This window comes from Parastagonospora nodorum (assembly GCF_000146915.1).
Source record: "Parastagonospora nodorum SN15 chromosome Unknown scaffold_8, whole genome shotgun sequence".
NCBI lineage: Eukaryota > Fungi > Ascomycota > Dothideomycetes > Pleosporales > Phaeosphaeriaceae > Parastagonospora > Parastagonospora nodorum.
Genome location: NW_001884556.1, coordinates 714953 through 733653, shown reverse-complemented (window position 1 = coordinate 733653; position 18701 = coordinate 714953). Strand labels below are relative to the sequence as shown.

The 18701-nt window shown below is 49.8% G+C and overlaps 8 protein-coding genes across 8 annotated transcripts; 4 read left to right on the top strand and 4 right to left on the bottom strand.

Annotated features, from left to right (window-relative positions):
• Positions 1-441: 441 nt before the first annotated feature.
• Positions 442-1182, bottom strand: SNOG_05802 (hypothetical protein). The gene is made up of 2 exons (XM_001796145.1): positions 753-1182; positions 442-700 (listed from the first exon to the last, which is right to left on the bottom strand). Exons 1-2 carry the CDS (start codon positions 1110-1112, stop codon positions 512-514), a joined length of 549 nt encoding a protein of 182 aa, XP_001796197.1. The 5' UTR covers positions 1113-1182; the 3' UTR covers positions 442-511.
• Positions 1183-2728: 1546 nt separating this feature from the next.
• SNOG_05801 (hypothetical protein) lies at positions 2729-3561 on the top strand (the record flags this gene model as incomplete). The annotated part of the gene is made up of 2 exons (XM_001796144.1): positions 2729-3271; positions 3373-3561. 2 exons carry the CDS (start codon positions 2729-2731, stop codon positions 3559-3561), a joined length of 732 nt encoding a protein of 243 aa, XP_001796196.1.
• Positions 3562-3827: 266 nt separating this feature from the next.
• SNOG_05800 (hypothetical protein) lies at positions 3828-4616 on the top strand (the record flags this gene model as incomplete). Its single annotated transcript, XM_001796143.1, has 4 exons — positions 3828-3990; positions 4060-4119; positions 4168-4455; positions 4507-4616. 4 exons carry the CDS (start codon positions 3828-3830, stop codon positions 4614-4616), a joined length of 621 nt encoding a protein of 206 aa, XP_001796195.1.
• A 1912-nt stretch (positions 4617-6528) lies between these two features.
• On the top strand, positions 6529-7578 carry SNOG_05799 (hypothetical protein; the record flags this gene model as incomplete). Its single annotated transcript, XM_001796142.1, has 4 exons — positions 6529-6585; positions 6642-7015; positions 7068-7153; positions 7205-7578. 4 exons carry the CDS (start codon positions 6529-6531, stop codon positions 7576-7578), a joined length of 891 nt encoding a protein of 296 aa, XP_001796194.1.
• A 576-nt stretch (positions 7579-8154) lies between these two features.
• Positions 8155-8995, top strand: SNOG_05798 (hypothetical protein; the record flags this gene model as incomplete). Its single annotated transcript, XM_001796141.1, has 3 exons — positions 8155-8182; positions 8235-8369; positions 8424-8995. 3 exons carry the CDS (start codon positions 8155-8157, stop codon positions 8993-8995), a joined length of 735 nt encoding a protein of 244 aa, XP_001796193.1.
• Positions 8996-11023: 2028 nt separating this feature from the next.
• SNOG_05797 (hypothetical protein) lies at positions 11024-11755 on the bottom strand (the record flags this gene model as incomplete). Its single annotated transcript, XM_001796140.1, has 1 exon — positions 11024-11755. The coding sequence occupies one exon, from the start codon at positions 11753-11755 to the stop codon at positions 11024-11026; it is 732 nt and encodes a 243-aa protein (XP_001796192.1).
• A 416-nt stretch (positions 11756-12171) lies between these two features.
• Positions 12172-12855, bottom strand: SNOG_05796 (hypothetical protein; the record flags this gene model as incomplete). Its single annotated transcript, XM_001796139.1, has 4 exons — positions 12172-12178; positions 12356-12429; positions 12679-12757; positions 12842-12855. The coding sequence occupies 4 exons, from the start codon at positions 12853-12855 to the stop codon at positions 12172-12174; spliced, it is 174 nt and encodes a 57-aa protein (XP_001796191.1).
• Positions 12856-13970: 1115 nt separating this feature from the next.
• SNOG_05795 (hypothetical protein) lies at positions 13971-17291 on the bottom strand (the record flags this gene model as incomplete). The annotated part of the gene is made up of 7 exons (XM_001796138.1): positions 13971-14101; positions 14199-14997; positions 15546-15620; positions 15688-15721; positions 15786-16147; positions 16415-16787; positions 17023-17291. 7 exons carry the CDS (start codon positions 17289-17291, stop codon positions 13971-13973), a joined length of 2043 nt encoding a protein of 680 aa, XP_001796190.1.
• Positions 17292-18701: the final 1410 nt, after the last annotated feature.

Sequence of the window (18701 nt, the reverse complement as noted above, 5' to 3'; positions counted from 1 at the left end):
AGCTTATGGTTCGGGGTAGGGCATAGCGGACCCCGCTCCTGCGGCTTCATTTCGGCATGACTCCGTCTCACGGGGGAAGCGGTGTGAAGCTATTGGGGAGTTCTGGTCATTGGTTTTGGAGGTCTTGGAGGTATGATGAGCAGAAATGCAAAATCATGGTGTTGCGATGGGCATGGCGGTGGAGGTCTCGATACCTTTTGACCCGAGTCTGTTCGGCAAATGGTGTGTTCATTAATAAAGCTATTTTGAACCTCAACTCATTTCTACTTACATGTTCACGGCAACTCATGATTCAACTCTCGAATTCTTCAAAGACATAACACCGAAGGTACAGCTCATAGATTTTAGCCAGACAGCGTAGGCCATTTCTGACGAAGTGATTCTTCTGTGTCTTACGATTACGGCTTAGCAGCACCGCATTACTAAGATAGAAAAGACATTATACCATATAAGATTATTGTTGCATTGCAATTTCCTTGAATAATGGTGACTGAAGACCGCGCAAGAACGCTTAGCTGTAAACACCAATCGCGTCGTCAAACGCCTGATCAAGAATGCCTTTACCAAAGTCCAAAAGCCCAGCATCCTCGGCGGTAACCTTTTCTTTAACAGCGGCAATGAGTTCACCCGTGTGTTCCTTCAAGGTCTTGAGGTCCTTCAATACGATCGGAGCGGTGAATGTTCTCTTGAACGCAGGGTACTACATCATGTTAGTCCATTCAACTCCCGTCAGCGTACACGGCCATACACACCTTGGTCTTGAGCGCAGACAATGAGTCCTTAATGGGACCAATCTGGGTTGCCAGAGTCTGCACAACCTCTTTACTATCCGGCGCAGTGAACTTGCTGCTGTCTTGCGCAGTTTCTGTTGCTTTGGACACCAGGGAATCGACTTTCTTCTCCGCAGAAATCACTGCGATGCCTTGGGGAAGGACGCCAAATAGGGAACCATCGTAGTTGTTGACAGCGGTTGTGAGCTGCGTCACGGCTGTGTTTAGACTCCTGATTTGTTCGAGTAGTTGGGGTGCGAGAGCTTGTGAGTCCTGACGAGGCGCCAAAGGGATAGCTTGACTTATGGCGATGAATGGTAGAAGGAACAGAGAATAATGCATGATGAAGTATCAGTCACACTGGTATGGGACGGATTTGGAGATCTGTGCTCTGGTCACTCAGACTGAGTGTACGAAGTACCTCCGGGTACGCGTCGCTGATTTATACTTCAGCGCTCTTCACATGGCGTCCCTCTCATTTCAAGAGGAATATCCCGAGGTCTTTCCGAACGTATGGTTCATGCTCGCGTGCGAAGTCGATCACTCCTCTTGACCTGGTACGGCTAGGTGCAGTAGTCGACGCACCCGCTTTGCGCCATAAACTCTAAGAAGCAGACTAGGAACAGTGGTTCTTGACAACTACCCACTGAAAAAAAGACTTTTCCCGCGCCGTTCATCTGACATGTGTATTTGAATAGCGAGAGTCTGCCTCCTGCAAACGAAAACATGGCATGATAATTCTTTGCCCAGCTCTTCGGCGATATTTGTGATTAGCTGTGGCTTATTGCTGTCAAACGTGACTGTTAGCCTGTCTAAACTTCCCCAAGGACGCTCCACGTGAACCATACTTTCCCAGGTTGAGGTAAAAAGTGGCCTCAACCAATAATGATCTTCACTTCACGATGATGTACCTCGGAGATCAGCTAGTCTCTTTCCATAATCGTATGAAGCGACGACGAATGAGATGGTTCGTGATGGCGGTTGAGAGGGGTTTGCGGGGCCCCGCCTTTCACGAGCGGGCGTTTCACGAGCGTCCTCGGCATTAGCACAGAACCTTGTTCCTGCGCTAAAACAAAACTTGACATGAGCCACACATGGACGATGCCTCGTGGCATATGCGTGCAGACGGTCCTATGGTAGAGTTCCTTTTCATAATGCATACCTTGGATGTCTTCGTCCAGCTGTATACAGCCGATGCGAGTTGTTGCAACTTTTCCACGTGCTCAATCTACCTACATTCGCTGAAAATTTGAAAGCAGCGAGCGTCTTACTCGATGCGCCACAAACATCAAGTGCACTCAACAGGTGAAAGATAGGTAAATCTTGGACCCCTGCCGCTTGATTGGCACACTAAGGGCGGAGTCTGAACCGGTCCAGAACTTTATAGAAGAATAAACAAGACAAGCTTTAGTGCTCAATACAGCATCTTTTCTCCTTTACATCCAAGGCGGCTTCTTCATGGCTAATAATTACGCCTACTCTACCTCCGGCCCCGAACACAAAGGCGGTAGTGCAGTATGGCCAATTTCTATGTTATAACAGAACTACCCGGAAACGCTACAATTTCACAAAGAACCTAGTCTTAACGACTGCTCTGGCGACGACTCATTTTTTGGCCGCCGGCATCTTCTTAAAAGGTATCAGAGCACTGTGTTTAAGTAAGAGATCCGAGAGCTGTCTCTGCAACGTTAGTCTCGCCCTTCTTGCGCGCAGCTTTGGTAAGAGTTACCTATCATCGCACATGAAGCTGGTCCCGATATCTGTTCCCTTGCTTACTACGGATGTGTCATTTAACAGGGATACTCTACCGATCACTTGTGACTACCTCCACATGCCCTGCCTTTTTCACTCTGCGTTCATTTTCGAGGTCCCACTACCACTTCACTATTTCGCTTTATCTCAACTCAAGTCAACATAACACGAATATGAGATCTTGGATTGCAACTCATAGCGCCGTCATGGTCGGCGCGACCTCTACTCTCCTGAACGCTACACCCAGACTTCTCAGCCGAACTCCGGATTGCCTTTTATGGCCTGATCAACGTTCCATGCTCGTTGTGGACTCCGCAGAAGACTCCGCAGTAAATGGCTTACCAGCTCAGCCATACGACATCATCTTCCCATCAAAAGTGCTCCCGCTGTTGGCTATTGACCTTCGTGCATCCCGACGCATCGCAAAAGCGACCTACGCCTGCGAAGCGGGGCAAGCAACTCTCTCTTCGTCACCCAGCAGGAAACTTGCCATCTGCCAGGATCGCGCAAATGGACACATCCTGATCGACGCACCTATGGAAAAAGTCTTAGTCCCAGAGTTGTATGCGCACATTGTCGATGGTGTAGAGCTCAACGGCATCTATCTCGGAGTAGAGAATCAAACAACATGGGGATTCCGATACACTCCTGCGACTTGTCACGCAAACGCAACTCTATCTACAAGAGACTATTATGAAGTCAAACTTCTCGGCCTGCCAGAGAGTAAGTGGGATACTGCGGGCTACGAAGTAGAGTTTCGAGGGTTTTTGAAAGTGGTCAGCTGGTTTTGAGAGTAGAGTAGACGGTATCCTGGCACCCTGGCATGTGCTCGAACTGCGTGAAGATGCAGATTTTGATGAAAATCAAGCTCGTCGGATACGCACTACTTGGTGCGTGTTATTTCACACCGCAGACTGTTGAAGTCCAGCTTCAGTCACAAGTCGAATGTTCCGACCAGTTCAACGGGTGTCTCCAGGTAGACGGCGGCACGGCTTGTGTCATGCAACATCTTCCACTGGACTCTGAGCTGCTCTGCTGATCACATTTCCATAAATGCCGCTGCCGTATCTAAATGCGCTTGGTGACTGTTTGAAAGAGCTGTGCCGCGTGAGTACATGGAGTTGATGGGATGTTCGCGTTGCACCGATCGGCGCCCCACTTTGCATCGCCCTGTGAGAGCGTTGCGACGTTTCCTCGAGAACACCATCTTCCTTGACATCACTCAACATCAGTAGAATATACACAAGTCCAAAGCTATCGATAACTCACGAAGGCTTTTTCTTAAGAAATTTGTCGTGTAACACGATGGCAGCTGATTCGGACAAGTCTGAGGCGCGCGCTCTTCCGACCGCCGATGAGCTGGCGCAGGCGCTCAAAGTCGAAGTGTACGACAACAAGGGCAAATCCACGCCACTTGGCGACCTGGCTAAAGGTCAAAGGACTGCGCTCATATTTATCCGGCACTTCTGTAAGCGGTCTGGTATCTAGAAATTTGATTTGCGAACACTCACATGACAAGGGTGTACAAACTGTAAAGTTTTTGTTCGGCGTCTCAGCGAGGCTGTACCGCCTTCAGATCTGCCCGCAAACACACGAGGTACGCATTTCCTTTCTGGTCACTAAATTGTGCTGAGACTGGCTACAGTTCTTGTCATCGGTTGCGGTTCATACCAACCCATCGACGACTGGGCAACCGCAGCCTCATCCAAGTATCCTGTATATACAGACCCTTCAAACAAGTTGTATACGTTGTTCAAGTTTAAATCAAACCTTTCGCAAGGCGATGGTAGCGAGCCGCGCGACTACATGCGCGATGCAGGTGGGGCTGTTGCAAGATGGTTCAGTGGCATCACGGCTGCTTTAGGCAGTCTACAGAATCTGCCATATGTCGGGCCAAAGTCACAGAATGGTGGTGAAGTTATACTTTCCGCTGGTGAGTTAAAATCGCGCTGTTTTCATGTAATGACGCTGACGGCTTATGCAGAGGGCGAATGTGAATTCATCAGCCGCATGCAGACCACGGTGGATCACACTAACGTATCGGAGCTCGCTACTCTGCTCGGTGCCAGTAAGCATGATACCGCTGGACAATGAGTAGAATTGAGAACCGACGAAAGGCAAGAAGTAGAAAATACAACAGGTTGATAGTCAGTCTAGCTTCATGGTTTGATGCGCACGAGCGAGTTGCTGAATAATCCAAATTCCATGCTTGTTGAATCTCACTGACCGTTCCGAATTACACGACATCATGTCGAGACGTATATTTTCTTTTGAATCGAACATGGCTTTTCTACGGTTCGTCAATTTCACGTGGAAGCATGCGGCAGGATCCAGGAAGATGGCTCACTTCCACCATAATGACCTTTAATCACGATTTTGCTGCAAGACAATTTAAATATCGTGGAAGGATTCAGGGGTGCTGGCACTTTATCGGTATACACGGATTTCAATGAGAGCAGCCTCGTGTCTGTCGTGCGAGCATGTATGATATCGGTCACCGAAGACTCTGCCGCGTGTCCGCCCATAGCGAACAAGATGTGTGGCAGGGGTCAGTGCTCAAGCATGTGTGGTGTCAGGTCGAAGAACCATTCGCCAAAGCTTGCTAGGTGCATGTTGATGTGCGAGGTGGGGCTGGGGAAGGCGGCTCTAATCAGCGGCCCGCTTTTGGTCCGCTTTTTGGCCCCCGACTGTCGACCACTTTCCCTCGTCCACCGATGATCAATGCAGAGACTTGATAATCTCCCCCGGCGGCTTTGTACTCGATGGGGGCGATCATTGCAGCTTCTCAGCAGAACAGTGCCGGCAAGGGCTTCATTACCGCGGCAAACCTTGGCGAACCGCACAAATTCTTCTCCATGACTAAACCACAAGGACGATATCACTGAAATCTCCCGTTCAGACGAAAATATCGAATGATAAAGCTGTCAAAACCCGCGGGAACATTTGTAGAGTTGTTCGCAGCTTCGATGTGTCCGAGAACGTGTACCCCCCCGAAGCCATGCCTGCCGCACAATTTTTTTAAGGATCCGCTCCATATGCGCGATATACCGACATCTCCTGAGACATTACTGGGAACGCTTGTCGTGCAACCTTCCCGCCTGTTCCATGCGCTGACGGCAGGAAACGTGGGCCGCACGGCGTTCTCAGCCATGCGCCCATAACGCTGCGGAGTGCTTAAATCCGTACTCTTTTCCTGCGTACAGAGCGATTCTGATGCTGACTGTGGATTCTTGATCGATGGTTTGGTCGCAATATGAAGAGTCTTAAGACCCGCCCACGCGAATATGGGCACAGATTTGGAGGCTACTGATGAATTCGTGCGAAAGTAGCTATCATTCCCCAACAATGAGATGTAATGTAAGACGAGCGCCTAGCAGGACATGAAGCTCATACCAACATATTGTATACCGGCAAAAGTTTTATTGGACGTGCTGCACAGCATTTGCGCCATGCTGTCAGCAATCAGCCTTTGAACACCGAATAAATGTTTGGCTAGCAGCATGCCGTGCTACCATCTGCTTACCGTTACACAAGCTACAAGGTATTTATAATGCGGGGCCCGGAACAGCATCAGCTGATTTTGTCTTTGCCTACATCTCATCCCAGTCGCCTTATCTACTAACGCAGCGTTTACTGAAGGACAAGACGAGCCAAGTCCTCCGGCCAAACTTTTGCCAAACCCGGAGAGTCCATACCTGAGCGCGAAAACGCCTAACGTCAACTGCAGTGCCAAATGACAGACGCTGCAGTGCCCATGGCGGAGCAGCCTTCTTTGGTGACGGAAGGGCTGATCGTCGTCTCTGTCATCTTCCCGCTCCTTTCGCTCGCATCCGTGCTACTGAGATTTAGAGCGAGGCAAGTCTCGAAGCAGAAGTTTGGGGGAGATGATTGGTGGATCATTGCTTCTTGGGTAAGCCTTCTTCGCTAGGAGAAAGACCACTGTAGAGGCTCACACAAACAGGTGACTACTTTTGCCCTGAGTGTGCACGTATGGGTGTTCGCACCAATGATCGGCATCAATGAAGCAAAAACCACCCAGTTTGCGATTACGAAATCACTTCAGGTATGTTACCCACGATTTCAAACGCACAACGGCAAACACTGATGATGCACGATTAGTGCCTTTTCCTCGCCAGCGCAATCGTCCAGATCCCGCTCTCCGCCGTTAAGATATCTATCTTGCTCTTCTATAGACGGATATTTAACGTTGGAATGTTCAGGAAAGTAGTGTTTGGTGTTATTGCGCTTGTTTCGTGCTGGGGCATCATCGTCTTCTTCTGCATGCTGTTTCTGTACGATCCAGTGGATGCGGCCTGGGGCGCGAGCGTAGGAAAACCACGATTCGATCCAGCAATGCTCGGGTACGGCCAGGTTGGCTCTAGTATAGCGCTCGACATTTTGGTGCTTTGCCTGCCAATTCCGCTCATCTACAGACTGCATCTGGACAGGAAGAGGAAGATCGCAGTGATGCTTATCTTCTGGCTCGGCGCATTGTAAGTGAAACAAAAGTATCGCACGGATCGAGATATCTCTGACAAAGAATAGCTGTGTCGTTGCTGCCATTGTGCGATTCATCTTGCTGCACCAGACCTTGGACGCGGTGCTCAGTTCGGCTGGCAACGGCGCAGTTCGTAGGTATGCCCGTGGAAAATAGCTAGAAATCACTAGGCTAACGCATGTAGACTTGCAATCGAAAAACTTCATCTTCATGCTCATTGAGCCGAACTGCTCCGTCATTGCGGCATGTCTGCCCTGCTACGGACCGCTGTTGCGAAATGGACGGTCACAAATGTCGCTTGTCCACAGCGTGCGGTCCTTGTTTTCGTTGCGCAGCCAGGCGAGCAGTGTCAACGGTGAATACGGGCGGTATGGCAGCAAAGGCGACGGGTCACTCGATGCACGCTCTGCGACCGACTCTCATATTGAGCTCAAGGCTCATGATGGCCAGTCCACTGCTATCGTGGAGCGCTACTCGCAACAATCGGATGCGGAGAGGGGTGAAGTACAATCCGGTGGGATTAACGTGACGAGCGACGTCCGTGTTGTACGTAGCTAAGATCACGCTCGGAGTTGACGGACGGTGCGCAGGAAGATTTAGAGCGTCGATGTTGCTGGTATCTATGTATGTCGCGCTAGACCCGAAGCGTAAATAAGGCGAAGATACTAGTCGAGGCCAGGAGAGTCGAGGACATTTCAAAACTCGGTAATTACCGTCACTTGCGAGATATAAGTCTGTCACTTTGGCCAGTTCCTGGAATACTTATGTAGCACCATTGTCCGCTCAATCCCAGGGGATGCTCGCATGAAAATCCGTACTGCCCTTTTGTGCTACGTGAACCGGGTAAAGTGAGCACGCGCGCATGCACGCTGCACCACACTCTATGCAATGCTTACATACCTATGCTTTCACCTCTCGGACCCCGAGCGGGTGCTCCTGCAGTAGCCTTGATTGCCTTGTTGTGAGGGGCTGCTGACTTGCCAAACGGTACGGGTAGGCAGTGGACCCTGCGCCGCCCACGCCGCATGAGCTACACGCGCTCTCTATTTGATTGAAAGGCTCACCCACCGCCGAACTTGCTACTTGTTTCCTCATTATCAACTGCAAGCTCCCACAGCATCTATCCTACCCACCATGCAGCCCATCAAAGTTCACGTCATTCGTAAGAACCGGACTTGCACTGTGAGCATTGAAAGGTACTAACTATTTGCTAGCTGCGGGTCCGAATCCGTGGAAGCCCATTCTGGTCCTTGAGGAGCTTGGTGTGCCATATGAGATCAATTCCTTTGGCTTTGAGGTTGTCAAGCAGAAGCCTTTCACCGACATCAACCCAAACGGTCGTGCACCCGGTATGTCATCGTCAATTATCTCAGCTCAAAGCTCACCCTAATCACATACTACAGCCATTAAGGACCCGAACACCGGCATCACTCTATGGGAGACTGGCGCGATCATCCAGTACATCATTGAGCAGTATGACACCAAGCACGTGCTCAGCTACGACACCCTGAAGGAGAAGCACCTCTGCAACCAATGGCTCGCTTTCCAGATAAGCGGCCAGGGTCCCTACTTCGGCCAGGCGGGCTGGTTCAACGTTCTTCACCCCGAGAAGCTCCCATCGGCCATCACCCGCTACAACGACGAGCTGAAGCGCATCTTGGGCGTTCTCGATGGCGCTCTTACTGGCAAGCAGTGGCTCGTAGGCGACAAGATGACCTTCGCCGATCTGTCCTTCGTCACTTGGAATGACCGCATCGACAGCCTGATCGTGTGCGCGCCTGACAAGAAGTTTGAAGGCTTTCCCAACGTACAGGCATGGCACGAGCGTATGACGGGTCGCGCTGCATGGAAGAACATTATGAAGAAGCGGGATCAGTTGATGGATGATCAGGGCTTGCAGCCAAATGGCATGCCCAAAGGCATCAACTCTTTTGAGGAGTACGAGGCTATGATCAAGGCGAACTCGAAGGCATAGAGGTAGTGGCTACGTCGCGTGCACCACGAAGTTACCAGATTTTTGTGGGATGCAGGAAGAGACATCAGCTGTCGGGGACACGAATCGTACTGAGACACCTTCCCAGAACGGGTCGGAGACGAGAAGTGCAAATGCATACGGAAGCTACAGACCATGAAGTGGTAAAGTGGTCAGCGAACTTCGCGGTAGTAATGGGCCAAAAAATGAAGATATGAGCGATCAAAATGTGCCCTGAATGCGCTACCCAGTGAGCGGTGGTACAACAGCCTAATTGTTTAGCGATACATGCTTCGAACCTCTCATCTTTGCACTCCAGATCTTGACCACTCTCACTGCGATGTCCTCCACTCGTTTACTATGTGTTAACATGTAAGCGACATCGTAGGAATTTCCATGGCAACTGATGGTGATGCGCGCATCTTATCAGTGTGTCAGCTCCCAAGGTCGGCAATGTCGACAGCGATTTTGGGGTGCGCGACATTTAGTATGGCGATGGAAAGCTGACTTAAGTGCAAAAGCACAGGTGGCGATGAAGACGGCCGAAAGCGTGCGTGTGCACTTCCGATCCCAGAACTTACCATGGTGGTGGGTTACTCAACATACGGCGGCTGTTAGTGACGCAAGTCAGCTGCAGATGAGGTTAAAGCCGGTAGTATCACACGTGCGGTTAAAGAATCTTAAGAAAGCAAAGAGTAGGTTACTTCAGTAGAACTAATGTTTTGTCTCAAGAAACCCGCTACCTGGGCAATACTCTGCTTGATCATAGGTAAGTCTCAAGTGGTAGTAAAACATCAAATACAGCACCCACAGAAGTACAACCCTCCTTGTACTTCGACCTTTTGAAGTAACGCCACGCAAGAGTGACGCCAGGTCCATCGGTGCTCACATGAAATAGCAGCAGGCTTTAGCCTCCGCCGCGCAAAGCGAATGTGATATATCCAATCTCAGCAAGTGAGTTCAGCGACTGCACAAATTTGATGACATCTTCTGTCCAGAAGAGCTGTATAAACCATAAACGGCTCCGGGTATCAAGTAGTTTTGCTGCGCGGCCAAAAACGAAATGCTTCCAGCCTGGAATCTAGAAGATCGAGAATGGTGTAGTTGAGATGCATGTAAAGCTTTGGTAAATGTCTTGGCAAGCCAAATAGCGAGTTTGGGGCCCTAGAAATGCCTGGTTAGTTGCAAGGCAGCGAACAATTGAACAGGAGCTTCGACATGGCTGAGTGTATTCTTGAAGACTGTGCAAAAGATCCCACGTAACTCGAGCCCAGACGTGTCGCTCTTCGAACGATATGTTAAATAAAATTTACATACACTCAATGCGTCTATGTCGGTTTATGCTATTTTCGATCTGTTTTACTCCTACCTTCCGCTTGATCAAGTCGATGTAATGCGCGAACAGGCTATTACAGACTTTGAGAGTCAATAAGAAAACGGGTGTAGTGGGAACTCATTTATCCAGCTGTACGCAAAAGGGTACAACTAACACCCTTAATGGCTTTTGTTTTGTGAAGAATCCGTTCATCCAAGAAAGATGGATTCAATAACCCTGATGGAACCTTCTTGGTCGTTTCCAATGAACTTCCGCATTGTATAATCCCAAAGCGCCTTATCTGAAGGCTGCACATGTTAAACTTTCAATCTCTGTAAACCCTTCAAAGGCTCGTGGTTTCATGAACGCTCTGGACCATGGGAAGAAGGATGAGATATGCAAAATACACAGCGCAAGTTCGGAATGATAATGATATGCTAGAGGAAGTGTGAAATAGTTGTTACTTTACATGATGTATTTCCTGGAGCTGGCCACGTATGAAATAGATGCACATTCTGAATGGCTCTTTGCAATGAATTAGGCCAGAAGTTCGGGTGGACATTCGATCTTGGAACATGACATCGAATATACCTCTGTGAGACGGGCGCGAGTCGACATGATGGTTGAAGATGCCGATTTGCACGGAGAGATTACTGTACTATACGAATGAAGCAGGTTTTGCATAATAGAATGTGTCTATTTTACGTGCAGATCCATTATTTATGCGGCATTGATCTGTATTTCTGGAATACTAGACTGAGAGCTCCGACAGCAAAAGCACCGAGCACAGCATTCTTCGCAAATCTCTTCGCGACGTGTTTGAAGAAAAAATTCTGCTTTTGCCTCACTCTCTCTACGTGCTCAGCTCTCTTGTTCTTCGTCGGGAAGGGTTCTCTGGGAACCTCACGACCGAGAAATCCACACAGCGGCTCCCAGCCATCCTCCAAGCGAAACTCGAGGAGGCGCTCCGGAGGGACCGCAGCTCTAACTTCAGCATAGTGCCGCCTGTACCGATCTTTAGCAACGCGACGCATTTCATCCACATTCTTGACACCGTAGTACCCCAGCATAATCTTGCGAATCGCCCTACCGCCGTTGAGACCATAAAGCGGACCAAGCACGTTGATGATCAAATCTGCGCGCAGTCCCCACGTTGTGCTGAAGATAGCCTCTTCCATACTCTTGTACCACCCCTCGATGTCGCGCTCCACCAGAATGATCTTTGTCTCAGGGTAGGCCTCGATAAGTTGTGTGGCAAAAAATGATGCCATGTCGGTCACGGCTTCGTATGGGCCAAATATGACGTCCCAGTCGTCGCGCGTGAAAGGCTTACCCGTATAACTTGGTAGTATAGGGAAGAAAGAGTCGCTGGCTTTGCTGAAGAGCTCCCACTCGATCGGCGAGCTGATAGCTTGAATGCCGTGGTGTACACCTTGATATCCCAACATCTCAAGGGCTTGAGCTATCGATGCTGAGCCTAGAGTTTGCATCCAATGTCGTCAGTCTGGTTCCACAGCTGATAGTTGGACACTGAAGAGAACAAGGCCAATGCGTCTATAAACTCACCTGTACGCGTCATCCCCAACGACAGGACCTTTCTCTCTCGTTTCAGACGATCTGCGGTCGAAACTGGTGTCGCCATATTCAGAAACACGTCGCCTTTGCTGACATTCACTATGCTGGGCAACTGGGTTGTAGCACGGCGAATAGAGACGGAAAGCTACTTTGAACATCACTCAACTCCGCCCGCTCAAGTTCAAAGAAACACTGCAATTAAACCATATTACAAGGATTTTGGTATTCGCGACGCATCTGTCCGATTCCCTAGCACGTGGGCGGAGGAGTGGCAGTTTGCTCAATGTCATCAAGGGCTGTGTGAGTATGATCAGCGGCACATTGGGGAAATCTTGCCGAGTTCGAGTTATCTACACTCGGCCACCCTTGCTGGTACGACGGGCCGAAAGGAGTGTCCTCGCTACCAGGGTTCGCAACATAGCTTGCTCCTCCACGGTATCAGCTACCTACATAGGTACCTTTGATCTACTAACCCGCTGGGGTACGTTAGTGCGGCAAAGCTGTTGTTGTCGGAGACAAGATCCGCAATGTTTCGGAGGTTCCTAATCTGTGGTGGAGAGCATGTCAACGGGTGGCTCGTGTACATTTTCTTTCACTCTCGTTCTGGTGGTAGACCGTAGACCGTCGAAAGCAATGCCGAACATGAGATTATGAATTGGCACCTGTAGCTGCGGAACACGCAATACACTTACGTTACACAAGCTGACGTTGTCGCTTCAGGGAATGCACGACATTGCCAGGCTTCTTCCAGCCAGAATGTTTCGGTCCGGCTTGAGTGTGCGGGTTGTTAGCTTACTCTTATCGTTCCATGGTCGATTCTTGACCGCGACTTGGCTGTGAGCTTGGCTGGCTTGTCTTTGAGCTCGGTCTCACTACTGTACTTTGAGCTCGTTAAACATTGTGAGGAACGAGTTTTGAGAGTACACACCCTTAACCAATCCGCGCTCATGACTACGCACGTGGCCAATGACATTGCTGCGAGTCTCTAATAGAAGGGTGATCCTAGTCTCGGCGGTTCTAGTCATGGTCTAGTGAAGTGGATATTGCCGGCCACCTTAGCTTTGTTTGAGAGCTCTAGTGCCGGGACTAAGCAAGTGCACCTCAGGGGTAAGGTTCGGTCATTCAAGATACGTTCACGGTCGACATTTGACCGCTTGTCGTGCGCTACAACATAGCGATGAACATATTGCAAGGATCGCTTCAGGCAAAGTTGCGAGTGTTTCTCGGAACAGTCGTGTGTCTGTGTCTGAACCCGGAAATCCATCAAGCACCAGTGTGCATAATTCAGCTTCAACGAGGACGAGAGTCTTGATAAGTGAAATTGTATAGGGAAAGTACCACAAATATTAGAAAAAAACTTTTTTCAGCATGTACAGCAAAGAGGACTTTCGTCTTTCCCCCTTGCCAATTTCTTTATCGCGACTTTCACGCACTAGTCAACCGCCAACCGCAATCGACACATGACGGCTGATTCTCTAGACACCGGACTTCCGGGACTGCACACAATAGTGAAGTTATGCCAGTCGCGTTCCATGTCAATATCGAGACCCTCAATCGCATCGTACCTTTGAAGTACTCGCACCAACACATAGCCGGCCTCTGTGAGGGCAAACTGCTGCCCTATGCATATACGTGGACCGCCATTAAAGGGAACGTAATTCCAACTCGTCCCCAACCTTTTCTTCTCCCAACGCTCAGGCACAAACTCATCTGCATCTTCGCCCCACAAATCCCTCCGTCGGTGAAGCACATGCGTACTGAAGTTGACCTCCGTGCCCTCTGGGATGAATACCGGCATGGTTCCATCAGGTCCACCGCCAGTTGGAAGCGTCGTGTCCCGTCTTGCGCAGCGCGAATTGAAAGGCACGACCGAATGCAATCGTAGAGTCTCGTTCATAACGTGCTGTAAATATGCACAGCTCTTCAGCTTTTCGAACGTGATCGTGCTACCAGTGGGATTTGAATCTGACCCAAATGCTTCTAGAATGATTTGGCGTAGCTTTCGGTATACACGTGGATGTCGCACAAGGCAGTAAAACACCCAGGATATGAGTGATGCTGTGGTGTCCCTGCCCGCGGCTAGAAGACCTAAGACTTGCTCCCGTACTTCCGCGCGATCGGAACAGCGGGCGCGAAGAGACTCAAGGAAGTCGTACCGAAGTTGAGAGGAGCCTTGATTCCTTGCTTGGTCTGCAGAGTCAATGGCGCAATCGACAAAGCTGTGAAGCGTTGTGATGCACTTTTTCAGGTCTTTATTTCCGTACAGCCAGTACAGGCTTCGCAATCGCATTCTGGTCCCTAAAATGGCGAGCATACGCTCGAAAGCATGGTGGAAACTGTCTTCTTCGTGTTGGTCCTTTCCGTCTTTGTGCTGCTGTTTGGCGAGGAGCGCCGCGAGGGAATGTGTGCTCTGCCCGAGAAACAGCTCAGTTGCTGAATCCATGGTCAAGCAAGGCAACACCGTAGCCAGGCTCACAGGTGGTGACCATGCTCTTCCCTCACCGTCGATACTGAGTCCCTGTATTTGCCCATGGACGCTTGTTTCAACCGTTCGCAGCATCATTTGCAAGTGTTCCTCAAGCAAGTCCAGTCTAGAAACATTTTCTCGGTTGAAGATGGGCCGCATCATCTCCCGAGCGCCGTGCCATGCCTTGCCATCCACGGCGAAAATGCTACGTCCAAGCGCCGTCTTCAAATTGGTCCTCCTCGCAGATCCCATAATGAAATCATCAAATTGTGTCGCGAGCAGGGCCTGTACGTTCCGCGGGTCCGCCGTGATCAGATTGGAGGTCCCCAACACCGAGATGCCCCAGGTGTACCGACCCATGGCCTCGAAACGCGCAGCTACAAAATCCGGCGTTCGTTGTTCTCTGTCAGCTTGTAGTCCGCGTTTTACCAAGTCTACTCCTAGAGGCCACCGTGTTGGCTCAAAGGGCACAGGACCACAACCGAGGCGGCGAGCTTTGAGATGCAATCGCAAAGGCTTGATTAGAAAAGTGTTGATGATGCGGAGGAGCAACAAAAGTCCTGCCACTAGGGTAACGACTTTGATCTGCATCTTCGATGTGATACTGTTCGAGCGTCTGGCGCAGGCAGAGTGATGCGCAACCATGAACTAATATAGTAACTCTCTCGTTCTCTTGGCCAAGCAGGCATTTACCCCGATAGAGGATTAGGGTGAAATTTTCTTCCTCAGAACCGTTCTGTTCCGGTTTTAGTGGCATTCTTTGCTAGGCACATCGTGGACACATAAGTCGACGAAGAATATGGATAAAGGGCAAACCGGGATGTACCATTACGATATAGATATTTGGGTTTATCGTTTTTGCATGACTTAGATAAGAACGATGATGACTAGGCACCGGGAAGATCCCTGTCCTCCTTCTGCTAACGAGAAAGGGTGAAGAGGTAGCCAAGATGTATTTTGGCACTTTTGCAAGACCAAAAACTATATCGTATAGCAGCGTATACATTCTAGCTTCTTTAAAAACTTTTCGGTATGCTCCTAAAGTGTAGCAGAGACCGTGGTGTATACCAGTGGAGTCACGAATTTGGCTGCTGCCTCGTGCCGTCAATTAGCCGATTGGCGAACTCGTGATGGCACTAATGCACGTTCTCGGATATGGGAGTAAGGTCTACCAACAAAGGAAGTTTTTCCCACACCAAGAAAGTTCCCTGCTTACTCCACCAGTCGTTCTCGGGTTCGTGGAGCTCCCAGTCAAAGAATCGCACCAGTTTCTGCAAGCAGGCGTTAGCAACGTATTTATCCAAAAGTCATAACACCGGCGGAAGACGGGAAACATACCGCCATTGTGAGAGACATCTCAGCATAGGCCATCCTATAAGATTAAACTAGTTAGCAAGTGATTGCTGACAGTTCGCAATATAATTCATGTAACTTACGATCGTCCGAGGCAGGCCCTCTGACCGTACGAAAACGGCTGAACAGAGGAACGGTCATCATTCTGAAACTCCGAACCAGGTTCGTCCAGCCAGCGCTCAGGATGGAACTCACGCGCATACCTGAAATTACGTTCTGAGTGCCCAGCTGACAGCTGATTCACACCAACAGCAAAACCACCAGGGACCCAACGACCCTCAATCATTTCGCCCTTTCCAGGGACGAATCGGGGCAGTGATCCTGGAGTTGGCGGGTAGAGGCGCATGCCCTCGTTGATGCAAGCACGCAGGTATTTACAGCTGGTGACAGCCTGAACCGTCATGTCTGCAGGATCCTGGAACAAGCTGCGAATTTCTTGCTGGAGCTTTGACAATTTCTCCGGGTTGCGCAGGAGTAGATACATCAATCCTGACATGCCACCCGCTGAGGTACCAGAACCTGCTACGCTTGTAACATAGTTAGAGAAGTTTATGCGCAGATAAATAGTATACGAACATAAAGTTGGAAGACAGCATCACGAGCTCGAGATGATTGAGCTTCTCGTCGTTTTCGAGGATGTAGGACCTTCAAAAGTCTGTTGTTAGTGGGCTGTTGAGCATGGTGCGTATAAATGCACAGGACGTGTTCATACTAACATGAAGTCCTTGCCTGGGTTCTTGGCCTCGATCCGCGCCTTCAGCTTGGCCTCTGTCATGGCAATGTGCTTCTTCCTCGACTCTGTCACGTACTTTGGCGTCAACCAGTTTAATAGACCCATCGCTCCGTATTGAACGGCAAGCTGAAACCAGACTATAGCTTTGGCGCGGGCAAGAATCGCAGCGATCCATGGTTGGCTCGGATTGTCAACACAGCCTGAGGATTCACCAAAGGCGAGATCGGAGACAATGTCGAATGCGACAAGATTAAACCAAGTGGTCATATCAAGAGGTCCGTCCTTACACCGTTGCTTCAACTTTTGGATGAGATTATTTGAGTGGTCTTGGAAATAGTTTTCCTGCTCGCGTCTGGGTGGCCAAAGATGTCAGTATGCATGCAATACCCCCAAAACTTAATGTACTCCGTGTTAACAATTACGATGGAAGGCGACCAGATGTACCTGAAGAAATACGCAGAAACTTGCCGTCGCATTCGAAGCCTCGCGACACTGTGTATAGCTTCAGGCTATCAGATGGGCCGCCTGTTGCACCCGGGTTGCTTTCCGTCGTAGATGAGAATCTGTAGCATGGTAGGAAAACTTACAGTGCTTTTTGGCTGAAAGCCGGATCAATCGCCTTTCTCAACCTCAAATGCCTGTCTTGATGCTCTGTCATCAAGCTGCGCTGACCACCAATACTAGCTGGCGCAATGCCCCTTCCATCGAGTGCCTTGGAAAATTCGGGGTTCCGCTGTCCATATATCTTCTTCCACGCGCCCGAAGTCGTGTACGAGAGCTCGTCGGGGGCAATTCGTACAATGGGACCATACTTATCATGAAGCTCGCGTATCTTCCAGCTGATGCGGCCCTTCATGTTGGCATGATTCCATGGGAGGCGTGAGATGGCCCAGAGTTTTGGACCTGGATAGCTTGCCAGCGGGCTCAGATAGAGGTTGTAGATGGCCTTGAGCACAACGTGAAGCAGGACCTGGAAGTTGTTGTCAGCGGTTTCTCGGGTCCGTTCAAAAATGGTGCCGTCTTACAAGCACTGGTATAGTTGTAATGATATTGCGTAACGTGAATGCCTGCCTCAGTTGATGCAAATCCTTTTCCGATAAAATGTCTGCCATGATATCTTAGCACAGCCTACGGACAGGAAACTCAGTCTTAAGCAAATTTGCTCGTAATGATGAGAACTGTTCCGCCGAACTTTGGAGGCAAGAGCCTGTGATGGTCATCTTCGATGCTCCTCCCTGGTCTCGGTCATACCATGGACGATTACCTCGCTTCAACCAATACAAGGAGCCAATGAGGTTTGTATGTTTTGACACGTTATCGCAAGCTGTCGTAACGTCGGTTGCAATAAGTATCTTCCTCTAGAGGCCTTTTTGGAGTCAGGCTTAGTAAACATACAGGCGACGCGTGACGCAGGGCCCTTTCGGTCCTTGCCGATAAGGCAAAATGAAGCTCGGTTGCAACCCCCGCTAGCAGTTCGGTGAAGCTGCCCCGAATAAAACAAGTAACCGGCCCGTTGATAACACGGCCTTTCTCTGGCAGAAATCCGGCAGACTGGTTATGACCGAGAACAATTGTTTACACCACTAATCAGCCAGCTTGGTAGCACGCGGGGTCGGGGCGGAACGCAGCGACTAAGTTTGATACGAACACTGCATTTTCTCTCATCTGCCGAGTCACGCCATGTTCAAAGCTAAGCTTTGCAGATCTCGGGAGGTGGACTGAAGTCAAACTGCGTCCGTGCCCCGGCGGGACCGCGGCTCTGGTTCCCTACTAGCGTTCAGCGAAGTAGCTGAATTAATGCGATATGTGATGTGAGGAGAACAGCTTTCTAGAGCTTGGCTAGAAGCGCCAATTCCGGTGTTCGCGAGCCACCTCCCCACGTGTTGGAAGATCCAGACCTCATTTTGGCTCCGTATGAAACAATCAATGCTACATGATGAGATCAGAAGTGCCGCAGATATTAATGTATTTGCCTATTTTTGACAGGTCTACTATTTCACGACATATTTACACGCCCGTATCCTGGTTGGGTTTGATGAGAGATCAGCAGTGAGAAAGAACTCATCCGAGTAGAAATGATCCTTGGAAGCAACACGCAGGGCATGAATATTTGATACCAAGCGACCGTCATTTCCGAACGTAGACCCTGTTACTTGAGTGAGTCAATCCTGGTGTCGCACACTGCCAATAAACTTGCTCTCGACAAAGTACATTGCTGATGGTGTGTAGGACAACCAGAACACTTCATCCATTCAAAAATCGTAAA

Bases quoted from the DNA above. Each gene is read 5' to 3' on its own strand.
- SNOG_05802 (XM_001796145.1), bottom strand. From the start codon at position 1,112: ATGCATTATTCTCTGTTCCTTCTACCATTCATCGCCATAAGTCAAGCT. The intron at 701-752 runs GTGTGTATGGCC...AACATGATGTAG, and splicing joins TGTCTGCGCTCAAGACCAAG to TACCCTGCGTTCAAGAGAAC.